Source organism: Pyrus communis, chromosome 10, assembly GCF_041283825.1.
Source record: "Pyrus communis isolate YQ-2024b chromosome 10, ASM4128382v1, whole genome shotgun sequence".
Taxonomy (NCBI): Eukaryota; Viridiplantae; Streptophyta; class Magnoliopsida; order Rosales; family Rosaceae; genus Pyrus; species Pyrus communis.
Window position 1 is genome coordinate 1,092,007 of NC_142574.1, and position 12,499 is coordinate 1,104,505.

General features: G+C 36.3%; 2 protein-coding genes across 7 annotated transcripts in view; both read left to right on the top strand.

Moving 5' to 3' along the window:
• Positions 1-204: 204 nt before the first annotated feature.
• LOC137727859 (TMV resistance protein N-like) lies at positions 205-7,072 on the top strand. 3 transcript variants are annotated; one of them, XM_088677735.1, is made up of 10 exons: positions 205-325; positions 680-1,025; positions 1,161-1,226; positions 1,719-1,859; positions 2,385-3,072; positions 3,156-4,257; positions 4,357-4,635; positions 4,948-6,018; positions 6,083-6,645; positions 6,795-7,072. In XM_088677735.1, the coding sequence occupies exons 5-9, from the start codon at positions 2,549-2,551 to the stop codon at positions 6,527-6,529; spliced, it is 3,423 nt and encodes a 1,140-aa protein (XP_088533861.1). In that variant the 5' UTR covers positions 205-325; positions 680-1,025; positions 1,161-1,226; positions 1,719-1,859; positions 2,385-2,548; the 3' UTR covers positions 6,530-6,645; positions 6,795-7,072. The 3 variants fall into 3 exon arrangements, with proteins under 3 accessions (XP_088533861.1, XP_088533862.1, XP_088533863.1); XM_088677737.1 differs by having other exon boundaries at positions 221-325; positions 840-896; XM_088677736.1 differs by lacking the exon at positions 680-1,025 and having other exon boundaries at positions 212-325.
• Positions 7,073-8,499: 1,427 nt separating this feature from the next.
• The window catches only part of LOC148693321 (TMV resistance protein N-like), a 39,831-nt gene continuing 35,831 nt past the window's right edge, over positions 8,500-12,499 (top strand). The window contains exons 1-3 of one of the 4 annotated variants that reach the window (XM_088677730.1): positions 8,500-8,776; positions 8,909-8,999; positions 9,471-9,555. The gene's annotated coding sequence lies outside the window, so the exon portion shown is untranslated. Of the gene's footprint in view, positions 8,777-8,908; positions 9,000-9,470; positions 9,556-9,903; positions 10,030-12,499 lie in introns of those variants that run through there. The other 3 variants (XM_088677731.1, XM_088677728.1, XM_088677734.1) reach the window with 3 other exon arrangements.

A 12,499-nucleotide genomic window follows, 5' to 3' on the forward strand; every position in this document is an offset into this window, starting at 1 on the left:
TTCAACTTTCACTTTGCATGGGCATTGAAAACTTCTGCCCATGCTGAAGAATTCTGCTAACATATTGTGTGGGCATTCATTGCCTTCAGACTTTTCAACAATACTAACGTTTTTTCGTCAAAGAAATAATTCACTCAACATTATCACCGACACTGAACCGTGTGGTCCCCACCACCTTCACTACTAGTATAAGTACCCATCTCCCTCCCATTTATTTCGTATCCTACCTATCTGAATTTCTTATATTCCTACAACTTCGTTGCGAGAATTTTCAGTGTGATTTATCTGCTTCTTGCCTTGCCATTTGTCACTTCTCTCTACTTGTGTAAGTTTGTGTTGATTCTGTATTTTGTTTGATAATTCTCCAAGTCCTTGATCTCTTTTGCTTAATATACATTTTCAATTACCAAAACAAGATTTAAAGTTTATATTTTCTTTTTCCTGCTCATTTTTGTTCACTCGTTCATTGAATACTTATTTTGTTAGCATAACTCATTTTTCAATAATTGCATATGATTCAACAACTTAAACTAAGTTATCAAAGACTGTAAAATCAAATCGATTTGTTAAATATGTGTTGATACTAAGCCAAATATCTGATGACAGTTACGAATAAAAATTGCATCTTGTAATTACCAAGAGAAGATTTATAGTTTCAAATTCTTTTCTTAAATTTTAGAACATTACCCTGTTCTAAAACTGGGTAGCGGCCGCACTGTGGCTTTAGCTAGAGTGCAATTTCATTAGATAATTTGAATTTATTTCCGCAATTGCCATTTTTCCTTAAAAAAAACAAATTTGGATTTCATTAAGACACTGGCTCTCATCTCCCCATCCAGGCTCCTCCTCCTTCCTCCTCCTCCGTTCGACAGCATCTCCTCCGCCCCTTCTCCTGGGTATTTTTTTCATCTCTATTTTTCCCCAGAACTTTAAGAAATTACTAACGAGAACGTCCTCTCACTGAAAAACCGCGAATCTGGTGTACATTCGAAGATAATCTTAATCCCAGAAAATCTTATCTTTGGGTACTCTTTCCAGATTTATAATTTTGGCTTTTTATTTTTCTAATTTTTTAGGATTTTCCACTATCAGCCTTTTTCTCTCCTAATCTTAGGAAAAAAAAAAAAAGTACTTCATTTTTTCCATTGTGTGGTTTGCAGGGTTTTTTCTGATGGTTCAAATACGTTCCAGGAATCAGCTTCGGAACAAGCAAGGAGTCTTCCAAGGTTAATTTTCTTTACTTTTTTTTATTTTTTATTTTTATCTTTTACTCATATTGCATAATTTGTTCAAGGAGAATTTATGGAGCTTTCTGAGAGGTATTAACTATTTACTATTCAGTAAAATTTCATAATGTAACTTCTGGAAATGCAGAGAGCAATGCAAGGGTTCACAGAAAAGATTGTGGGACTGATTAGTGATATATGTTAAATTTCTGAACCCCTAACTGTTTGTTTGTTTTTCATTTTTCTATTGATAGAGATATATAATCAAGAAGGAAACATTGTCAAGAAATTCAAAAAATTAAGAAAAAGTCGGATGATTTGCGTTGAACTAATAATCAAATGGTTGTTGGATTTTGATTTCACAAGAATGCTTTGAAAAGTTTTTTCCTCTGGGATTTGATGATTTCATTCCACGTGATTTTGCATTCCATCTGTAACATTCAATTGTTGATGTGTACACTGACTCTTAACTGCTTTGATTTTGAACATCAGTGCATGGATTTGTGACAAATTTATGTAAACTTTGATGATTGGATGCACTTGTTTTTTTCCCTTATATAAGTGCACTGGTGGTGATATTTTGAATGCGGGAAAGTGGAGATGATCTTCGGATAAAAAGAAAAACTTGCCCGGGTACTTCAACTTTCCATTCTAATAACTGGCATTTTATTTTTCTAAATGTTTTACGCATAGAGAGAGATGAATTATGTACTATGAGGATCAGATTTTGTTCCTTAGACTTTGGTTGTTTGAGGTTATGATTGTTTAAGTTTGAACGTTGATGAATTTCGATTGTGTTTTCAGTTACATAATACTAATACACTAAATGTATAAGGTCTGATCAGTTACAAATGAAACAAGTTTTTATTCCCAATCGCTTTCCTTATCATTTTTCCTTAATGGGTTATCGATTCCTGGCTTTTGAACTGTTTTTACAGATAATGGTTTGCTTGAACATTTTTCTTTACTCAAAGTTTAATATAGCTACTTAATTAGGTGACATGTTTAATATATCATTTTATCAGACTCACTATGCAGACAATTTATTAATCGAAATAGTGATGCTATAAATTTAGACACAGAAGACTAACACACATTGACAAACTCTAAGATATAGATTAGTCCAATTTATTAATCGAATTTGTGTTGGTATAACAGGGGACCTTTATATCTGCAAATGGTTGTTGGGTTGGAAGGTCTGCTCTCAAAGAAGAACAAATCAAGAATAGAGTGAAACTGTGCTTCTTGTTGATCTTCTATCGTTTTACCTGTTCATTCAGTTACTGTTTTCAGTACCCAATTTACAGCAACTGTTTTTTCCAATGGCATTGACTTGGAGCACCCAAAGAGCCTCTTCATCTTTTCTTTCAAATGATTTAGCTCCTGGATGGAAGTATGATGTGTTTTTGAGTTTCACGGGTGTTGACACCCGCAGGGGTTTTGTATCCCATTTATACCATGAATTGTGCAAGTGCCAAGGAATTACGACTTTCTATGACGATCGAGAGCTTGAAAGAGGAACAAGTATTTCTCCAGAGCTCCTAAGTGCAATCAAAGCATCGCATACAGCAATCGTTGTTCTCTCTCCAAAATATGCTCATTCCAAATGGTGCTTGGACGAACTCACAAACATTGTTCAATGTATGGAAGCCAGGAATTCAATTCTGCCGGTCTTTTATGAGACAAATCCATCTGACGTAGGCAATCAGAGGGCGTCTTTTGCCGAAGCCTTCACTGAGCATGAAGAAAAGTTCATTAGTACCGAAGACAAAAAGAAGGTGACCCAGTGGATATCTGATTTGAAAAAAGTATCCAAAATTTCTGGGTGGCATTCGAAGAATTTCAAGTAAGCATGCATATTTGAATGTTTCATTGTTCTTACTTTGGTGCCCCTGTTTGGTTAACTTATTATACTATTCTTCCATCCAGCTCTGAAAGGCAGCTAATTGATGACATTGCCAATTGCGTGAGGAGGAAAGTGCAAGCTACATGCACGCTATTAGATTCCTCACAGAAGTTAGTCGGAACTGATTCTGCACTCGAGCAACTAAGTTTGCTGTTAGCTCATGATGCAAATGATGTTCGATTTATTGGGATAACTGGGATGGGTGGCGTAGGCAAGACTACTCTTGCTAAGCTAGTTTATGATAAAATCGTCCATCATTTTGAAGTTCACTGCTTTCTTGAAAACGTTAGAGAGGTTTCTGTAACAGAGCCTACTCTAGTTCGTCTTCAAAAACAACTTTGCCCAATCTTGAAAGAAAATATTGAAGACGTTAGAGACCAACAATGGGGAATCCATTACACGAAGAAATGCTTATGCAACAAAAAGGTTCTTCTTGTACTTGATGATGTGGATCAAGTAAACCAGCTACAAGTACTAGCTGGAAAGAAAGATTGGTTTGGCATGGGAAGTAGAATTATCATTACAACTAGAAATCAACGTCTGCTGGTCGAGCATGACATAACATCGTGTCATAATGTCGAGGTATTAAATGATGCCGAAGCACTTGAGTTGTTTAGCCTGCACGCCTTTAGAAAAGAGCAACCTGAGGAAGATTTTTTGGAACTGTCTAAGTATTTCATTAATCATGCTGGAGGCCTTCCATTAGTTCTTAAAACCTTGGGTTCTTCTTTGTATGCGAGAGGTCAAGGTGCATGGAATAGTGTACGAGATAATCTAAGGAAAATTCCTATTCCAACAGTTTTTGATTCACTCAAAGTTAGTTATGATGGACTAGAAAAGATGGAGAAGAGAATTTTTCTCGATGTTGCGTGTCTCCACAAAGGGAAGCCCACGACGGAAGTATTGCGGATGCTAGACAATTCATTTGGAATTTCTAGTAGTAGTATGATAGATGTACTAATTGAGAGATCTCTCATATACAATGGTTACGGAAACGGGATATGGATGCATGATTTGATACAAGAAATGGCATGGGCAATTGTTCGTGAAGAGTCTGAAGACCCTGGTCTACGGAGTAGGTTGTGGCTTTCCGATGACATTTTTTATATACTCATGACCAATACGGTAAGAAGTTAAATTCCAAGTTTGAAAGAAGATACGATTTCTTTTTACACTAGTAGACTTGATTGTCAAATTAATTTATCCTTTTTTCTTAATTGTTAGGGTTCGAGAGCAATTGAAGCTATATCCTTATGCCCGCCCAAAGTAGAAGAGGTGCCCCAATGGAATTGCAAAGGCTTCTCTAAGATGCATGGACTGAGGTTTTTGGAATTCAATAATTTGATATTTTCTTCAGGCCCGAAATTTCTTCCATGTTCCTTGAGAATTATAAATTGGAGTCGGTATCCTTCCAAGTTTCTTCCAACCAGCTTTCGCCCGTACTTGCTTATTGAACTTAACATGCCTAATAGCAATCTTGTTCGGCTTTCGGAGGGAAAAATGGTAAGAGTAATATTAAATAAATCCCCAGTACTCATTTTCTAATTTTGTCCAATGATACTTTAACACATATTTTATTGTTTAAAAAAATAATGGACATGTTAAAAACAAGAACATGTGACATTTTTTTATTGGACCAAAAAAAAAAAAATAGTCGATGTACTCGCTAATGAGTACCTAATTATTATCCATCCTTGAATAAATGCGGTTTAAATTACAAAATAATCATTTACTTTTTATTTATTTATTGTTTTGAATAAATTTTAAGATTGTAGAAGCCAAATATATGATAATGAACCTTACGTTGTTGAATAGGACTTGCCCAAGTTGAAATATCTCAATCTTGCCTCCTCCAAGAAATTGATTAATACCCCAGATTTCAGTGGTTTTCCAAATCTTGAGAAGTTGGATCTTTGGGATTGTAAGAATTTAGTTGAAATTCACCCGTCTATTGCATTCCTCAAAAGACTTGAAATTCTGAACCTTAGAGGATGTGAAAGCATTAAGAGCCTCCCAAGTGAGTTTGAAATGGATTCTCTTAAATCTTTATTGCTTGTTGGCTGCTCAAATGTGAAAAAGATACCAGAATTTGGGGAGCAGATGAAGAATGTGTCCACGATTTACTTAGATGGGACTGCGATCGAGAAAATACCTTCATCAATTGGACATCTGGTTGGCCTTAAACATTTGAGTCTACGTTGGTGCAAAAATCTCTTAAACCTTCCAAGGGCTATTTGTAATTTGATGTCTCTTACATATCTCGATGTGATGGGATGCTCAAAACTTGACAAATTCCCAGGAGACATGGATCACTTAAAGCTTCTTGGATGTGGAGACACAATGACAGAGCCGCTTGTGGGTATGAAAAATCTTGTAGGGCTATGTTTTAAATGTGAACTACATGTGTGGGACCGTTTCCTAGGACTTGGAAAGAGTCGTCCGGATCCTCCTTGTTGGGGTTTGGTGTTGTCTTCTCTAAATCGTTTTTGCTCTATGAGAGAGTTAGATCTAATAGATTGTGAACTCTGTGAAGGAGATATCCCAGATGATATTGGTTGTTTGTCCTTTTTGGAAGAGTTGTGTCTCGACAGAAATAATTTCGTCAATCTACCTGAAAGCATTAGACGCCTTTCTAAGCTCCGGTATCTTGGTTTGGAGGGGTGCAAAAGCCTTCAAGAATTGCCACCTCTTCCATCAAATGTGTATGTATATCTAGATAATTGTACATCCTTAAAAAGATTGACAGATGCATCCAAGTTGAGCAGCAGATTCACCAATTTGTATGACTTTGACTTCACTTGCAAGAATTGCATTGCATTGGTTCAAGATGAAGGCTGGATTAATACAATACTCTCAAGGATTCCAAGATTTGTCGCAAAATATGAGGTACTCTCTCTCTCTCTCTCTCTCTCTCTCTCTCTCTCTCTCTAAAATAGTTCTTTTCTTACAGGTATCGTGTGCAAGTCCCGGCGATAAGGTCGGAGACCTTGTATTGCCTGGAAGTGAAATTCCAAAGTGGTTCAGTAATCAGAGTGTGGGAAATTCAGTAAATGTGAAGCTTCCACCACCATCATGTACCGACTGGCTGGGGATTGCCTTTTGTCTTGTTTTTCAAGATCCTAACCAAAACTTGGCCAATCGACCTGCTTATATTGGTCATGTCATTGAGCTTTTAAATAACAATTTGCGTCATAACACATGGTCACTTCTGTCGGAACATCTTTGGGTATTTTATTTGCCTCGTAAATATTGTCATGAGGAACAATTTTTATTCAGAACTTACATTTCAGATGTGAGACAATACGCAGACTTCAATTGTGTGAAGAAGTGTGGGGCTCGTTTGGTGTACAAACAAGATTTGGAAGAACTAAACCAAACATTGACAATCCTGAAATGAACACATGAATATAGTGACGAGGAAGCTTCAAGTGGACCTGTAAGTGCTAGCTTCAACGACACAGAACAAATCCACAAAAGACATTGTTACTAGTCACCATCTTATAATAAATGCAGGCAAGTCCCCATCAATTTATCCCATCAGCTTTGTAGTCTTAAAAGATATTTTCTGCTTCACCATCTTAGTCAATGGATCTAATCTCACGAGTTATAAAGAACGAAGAAAAATCTGCTTAATTTCTCATTGCAATAGTTTTTCATTTCAGTCCCCTGTAAAGTCAGTTGCATCATAAACTTGGGAAGAATTGGCAAAGCTGGAGTTGAAGCAGGACCGTGGGGTCGGCCTCCATGTTTCTTCCTGGTACAAGAATGAACCACGAGGTTCATTTTCTGAAGACACCGGGGAGTTGAATTTATTTTTAACTAATGGAAAAACACTGTTGTCTTGATCTGCAGTCATCTATTGTTGTACAAACAACAAAATTCGAAAGGAGTATTTGGATGAAACACGAAACTTAATTCAATCTTTCGAACATCATTTGAATTATTAAGTCCATCAGCTTATAACAAAATGCTTGAGACCATGTCAATCATGATAAAACAGACAAGGACACTCAGCATTTCATTACTATAAGACATCAAAAACAATTTCAGACTACAAATTCTGCAACAAGAAGCTCCTACTTTCTCTTCCACAAACTGCACTGAAATCCTACTAATTGTGAGGTTACTTGATCTATTACAAGTTTTCTGCAGTAAACTTGTAGTTTAATATGATGAAATGGTTTAGCTCATTCTTTAGTATCAAGTGTTGTTTGAAAGCGTCAAATGTGAAACTAGTTAATTAATTCAAAAACATTTGACAAAACAAACAATTCAAAGTGACAAAAGATTTATATTGATTTGACATAAGTTTACATCTAGTGCAAAGACGGTAAAGAAATTTTACTAATAACCAATGGAGATCATAAATAGAATTTTAACTCCCAAACCCCAAATCCTAGATACACCCAATAGTTCTCACTCAAGCAAAATACAAATGGAGAAGATGAAAATACATAATCGCCCAAAAGCCAAAAAATGTAGCACCAATATCTTGAATGTGTAATTGCCCAAAACCTTTTATTTTTCTCTTTGCTAATGGGAACCAAAAGAAAAGCATCCAATGCCTTCAAAATGTTGCTCTTTTTTTTTTTTATAGAAAAATTAATGAAAATGATTTGAAAACTTTGAGTTTTAACGATAAAGACAAAATAAAGGGTAAAATGAATATTACCAGGATTGACTTTTTAATGTAAAAATATAATTTTTCGTTAAAGTGAATAGTACCATGAACTTTCGTTAAAGTTTCCCTTTTTTTTTTTTTTTTTTTTTTTTTGCCGGCCTTTATTTTTAAGGAACAGAAAGTCATAGCTTGCCTTTCTTTTTCTCTTTGGTGATGCGAACCAAAAGAAAAGCATCAAATGTCTTATAAAATTGGCTCCTTGCTGCCTTTAACATAGTCATCACGTGGCTTTCACATGGAGCTATTAACAGCCAATCAATTGACTTCAGTCAAAGTAAACGGCCAAGTCGGAATGAGCCACTAAACACATCAGTAAGCATCGGCTAAGACGATCAATTGTTTAGAATTTTAACCAAGAGTAAAAAATATTTCAAATATTTTAACGGTTAAATAGTTCATCATAAATTATCTTAAAATTTTAGTTTTCTTACTCCTATTTAAGTAAGCAATCATACTAACTTCTCTTCGTTAAAGAAATAATTCACCGGATACTGTCACCGATATTAAATTGTTGATCCCCACCACCTCCATACCAATATCTCCCATTTATTTCCTATACTACCTCTCTGAATTTCCTATCCTACACCTCTGAATTTCCTATATCCTATAACTTGGCTGTGAGAATTTTCAGTGTGATTTACCTACTTCTTGCCTTGTCATTTGTCACTTCTCTGTACCTGTGTAAGTTTGTGTTGATGCTGTATTTTGTTTGGTAATTGTCAAAGCTGTTACACGTGTTGGTCATCATTGCAAAAGGAAGGAGGTTCATTTTGCTTCCAGAACGAATCTCTCAAGTTCTCTCTCAGAACCACGAAACATCCTCATCCGTTCGACAGCATCTCCCCATGCAGGCTCCTCCCTCATCCGTTCGACAGCATCTCAGAACCACGAAAGAGGGTTGTTTTCTGATGGTTGAAATATGTTCCAGGAATCAGCTTCGGAACAAGCAATGAGCCTTCCAAGGTTAATTTTCTTTACTTTTTTTTTTACCTAATCGTGCATAATTTGTTTTAAGGAGAATTTATGGAGCTTTCTGAGAGGTATTAAGTATTTACTATTCAGTAAAATTTCATAATGTAACTTCTGGAAATGCAGAGAGCAATGCAAGGGTTCACAGAAAAGACTGGGACTGATTAAAAGTGAAAAATTGTTTGAATCCCCGGGTGGTCCCATCATTCTCTCTCAAGTATATGAGCCCTTTTGAATTATAGTAATATATGTTAAATTTCTGAACCCCTAACTGTTTGTTTGTTTTTCATTTTTCTATTGATAGAGAAATATAATCAAGAAGGAAACATAGGCCAGAAATTCAAAAAATTAAGAAAAAGTCGGATGGATATGTGTTTGTATTGTATATTGTTTTCATAATGATTTGCGTTGAACTAATAATCAAATGGTTGTTGGATTTTGATTCCGCAAGAATTCTTTGAAGCATTTTCTTTTGGGATTTGATGATTTCATTCCACGTGATTTTGCATTCCATCTGTAACATTCAATTGTTTATGCGTACACTGACTCTTAACTGCTTTGATTTCAAACATCCTATTGTGTCACACAGTGGCATGGATTTGTGAGAAATTTATGTAAACTTTGGTGATTGGAAGCACATGTTTTTTTCCCTTATATAAGTGCACTGGTGGTGATATTTTGAATGCAGGGAAAGTGGAGATGACAATTGTTGTTGTCCTTTTTATTTAGAGCAAGTGGAAATGATCTTCGGATAAAAAGATAAACTTGCCCAGGTACTTCAACTTTCTATTCTAATAACTGGCATTTGATTTTTTTAAATGTTTTACGCATAGAGATGTGTACTATGAGTATCAGATTTCGTTCCCTAGACTTTGGTTGTTTGAGGTTATGATCGTTTAAGTTTAACGTTGATGAATTTTGATTGTGTTTTCAGTTATATAGTACTAATACACTAAATGTATAAGGTCTGATCAGTTACAAATGAAACAACTTTTTATTCTCAATTGCTTTCTTTATCATTTTTCCTTAATGGGTTATCGATTCCTGGCTTTTGAACTGTTTTTTGGCTGTGGGTGCTTTGTATTTCTGAGCTTCAAGGCATAAAAATTTCTGAAATGCAGGAAAAGGGAAACAAGATACTTTTAGTTCAATGGGTTCTATGCGTTCTGCATTTCTTTTCATGGGGGTACGAATTGCCTTATCAGTGCTGCCAATTGTGGCTATTTAGAGGATAGTCTTTTACAGATAATAGGTTGCTTGACCATTTTTCTTTACTCAATGTTTAATATAGCTACTTAATTAGGTGACATGTATAATATATCATTTTATCAGACTCACTTTGCAGACAATTTATTAATCGAAATAGTGAAGCTATAAATTTAGACACACAAAACTAACACATTTATTGACAAACTCTATGATGCAGATTAGTTCAATATGCAATTGTAAAGCTCACATCTAATATGTCATCAAATATCTTGATATTGTGTGTCTAAATAGTTTTATTGAAAAAGAATCTGGACGTTATTTGAACTGCCCATTGTTATAAAAAGATCTGTATACATAAGTTTATAATTATCAAAAGATTGACACTGTTCAATTGCTCATTGTTCAAAAGATAGAGGTTCTATGAAAGCTAGATTTATATACTTACATCCATAGTTATCACAAAGAAAGCGCGTATGCCTGATTTTTTTTGTTGACTACGATTTCTAACTAATTAAATTGGCATGCCTGTAGTTGGACCTTGCTTTGTTTATAGTCTATTTTGGGGTTTTATTCACACACATACATATATAACTAATTAAATTCTGTTTGTCAATAATTTTACTCACTTAATTTGTAAGAATTGGTTTACATTTGGATAATATAGGTGTTGGTATAACAGGGGACCTTTATATCTGCAAATAGTTGTTGGGTTGGAAGGTCTGCTCTCAAAGAAGAACAAATCAAGAGTAGAGTGAAACTGTGCTTCTCGTTGATCTTCTATTGTTTTACTTGTTCATTCAGTTACTGTTTGCAGTACCCGATTTACAACAACTGTTTGTTCTGATGGCATTGAGTTTGAGCACCCAAAGAGCCTCTGCATGTTTTCTTTCAAATGAATCAGCTCCTTGATGGAAGTATGATGTGTTTTTGAGTTTCCGGGGTGTAGACACCCGCAAGGGTTTTGTATCCCATTTATACGATGAATTGTCCAAGCGCCAAGGAATTACAACTTTCTTTGACGATCAAGAGCTTGAAAGAGGAACAAGTGTTTCTCCAGAGCTCCAAAGTGCAATCAGTGCATCGCATATAGCAATTGTTGTTCTCTCACCAAACTATGCTTCTTCCAAATGGTGCTTGGACGAACTCACAAAAATTGTTCAATGCATGGATGTCATGCCAAAAATTTATTCCCCAAAAATTTGTACGCCAAATAATGCGGACATAAAATTTTGGATCATATTTGTTTTGAACAAGTAAGATACTGACAGACGCGTAACGAATTTTGTCAACGAATTTGATGACTCTAGTATCTCAAGACCCTAGCATTAGCAAATATTATTGACTAGAAATATATGGAAAAACTTTACCTTCTTGGCAGCCTCTTCTGTTCCCTCTCCAAAGAGGTTAGCTCTCAAATTTGTTTCCACATTCGTGCTATCATCTGCATTCTTGTTTTCTGATCCGGCCACTACTTGCTCCTGTTGAGGTTGTTGTTCTAGCATATTTCCCAACGAGCTGCTGCTGCCGCCCGTAGACCCACCGCCAAGCACCCTTTTCCGGTAAAGGGCATCTAGTTCGTGAAAATACGGACACGTTTTCGCATCCTCGGGCCGCTTCTTGTTGCTCTCCTTCACCTTCTTGAAGTACTTGTTGATGTTCTCCCATTTCTCCTTGCACCTCTTGGAACTCCTATTGTACCCCATCCGCCCCATGCCGGCGGAGATTTCCTCCCAAAGTGGGCCTTTCGGCCCTGCATCTTGGTACCTCGACTCAAGCCCGCTCCTCAACTTTATCAGCGCCAGTACTTCTGCCTTGGGCCATCTCGAAGATGATGCAGGCTCGGAGCTCCCTCCTCCTCCACCGCTAGCAATATTCTCCTGCGCTGTCGGAGGTACCTGCTGTTCCGGTACAGCCAAAGATTGCATTTTGTATGATTCCTAGAGCCTTCGCATCCTTCGTGAACACAACAGTCATTTCTTCATCGACTGCATCTTCAGATAACCCTTCAGCTTCCTTCTTCTTCTTCTTCTTATTCTAGTCGAGGGTTGTAAGAGATTTGAAGATCGTTACCATCTTAATTCTCCAGAACTCATAGTTCTCACCGGAGAAAATTGGGGTTCTCACCTCCGAGCTTCCAGATCCAGACATCTTTGGCCTGAATGATGATTTCTCTTCTTAGATGATAATGAAACTCCGGCGACCTTCACCGAGCTTTGAGTGAGCTTCGATTTAGCTCAGTGACTTCACAGATTCACACCCAGGCTTAGTTGATCAAACCTGGCTCTGAGGCCATGTTAATGTATTTTATTTATCTGAGTTATACAATATAAAGATAGAGAGAGGATTGAAGGATGCAAAAAAAAAAGGAATGAATGTTCTTCTTCTCACTCGCAAAAATTGCAGAGATGAATATATTTCCTCTTAATGGAAAAAATGAGCACATACACGTGCATTTCATGACTGTTTTGCTATAGCTGGATCTCCACACACATCACATTTGATCTCAAC

What these genes read in the sequence shown, in the direction of transcription:
- LOC137727859 (XM_088677735.1), top strand. Translation starts at nt 2,549, where the DNA reads ATGGCATTGACTTGGAGCACCCAAAGAGCCTCTTCATCTTTTCTTTCA. An exon ending in ATATACTCATGACCAATACG is followed by an intron (nt 4,258 to 4,356) that starts GTAAGAAGTTAA and finishes CTTAATTGTTAG; the next exon opens with GGTTCGAGAGCAATTGAAGC. An exon ending in GGCTTTCGGAGGGAAAAATG is followed by an intron (nt 4,636 to 4,947) that starts GTAAGAGTAATA and finishes GTTGTTGAATAG; the next exon opens with GACTTGCCCAAGTTGAAATA.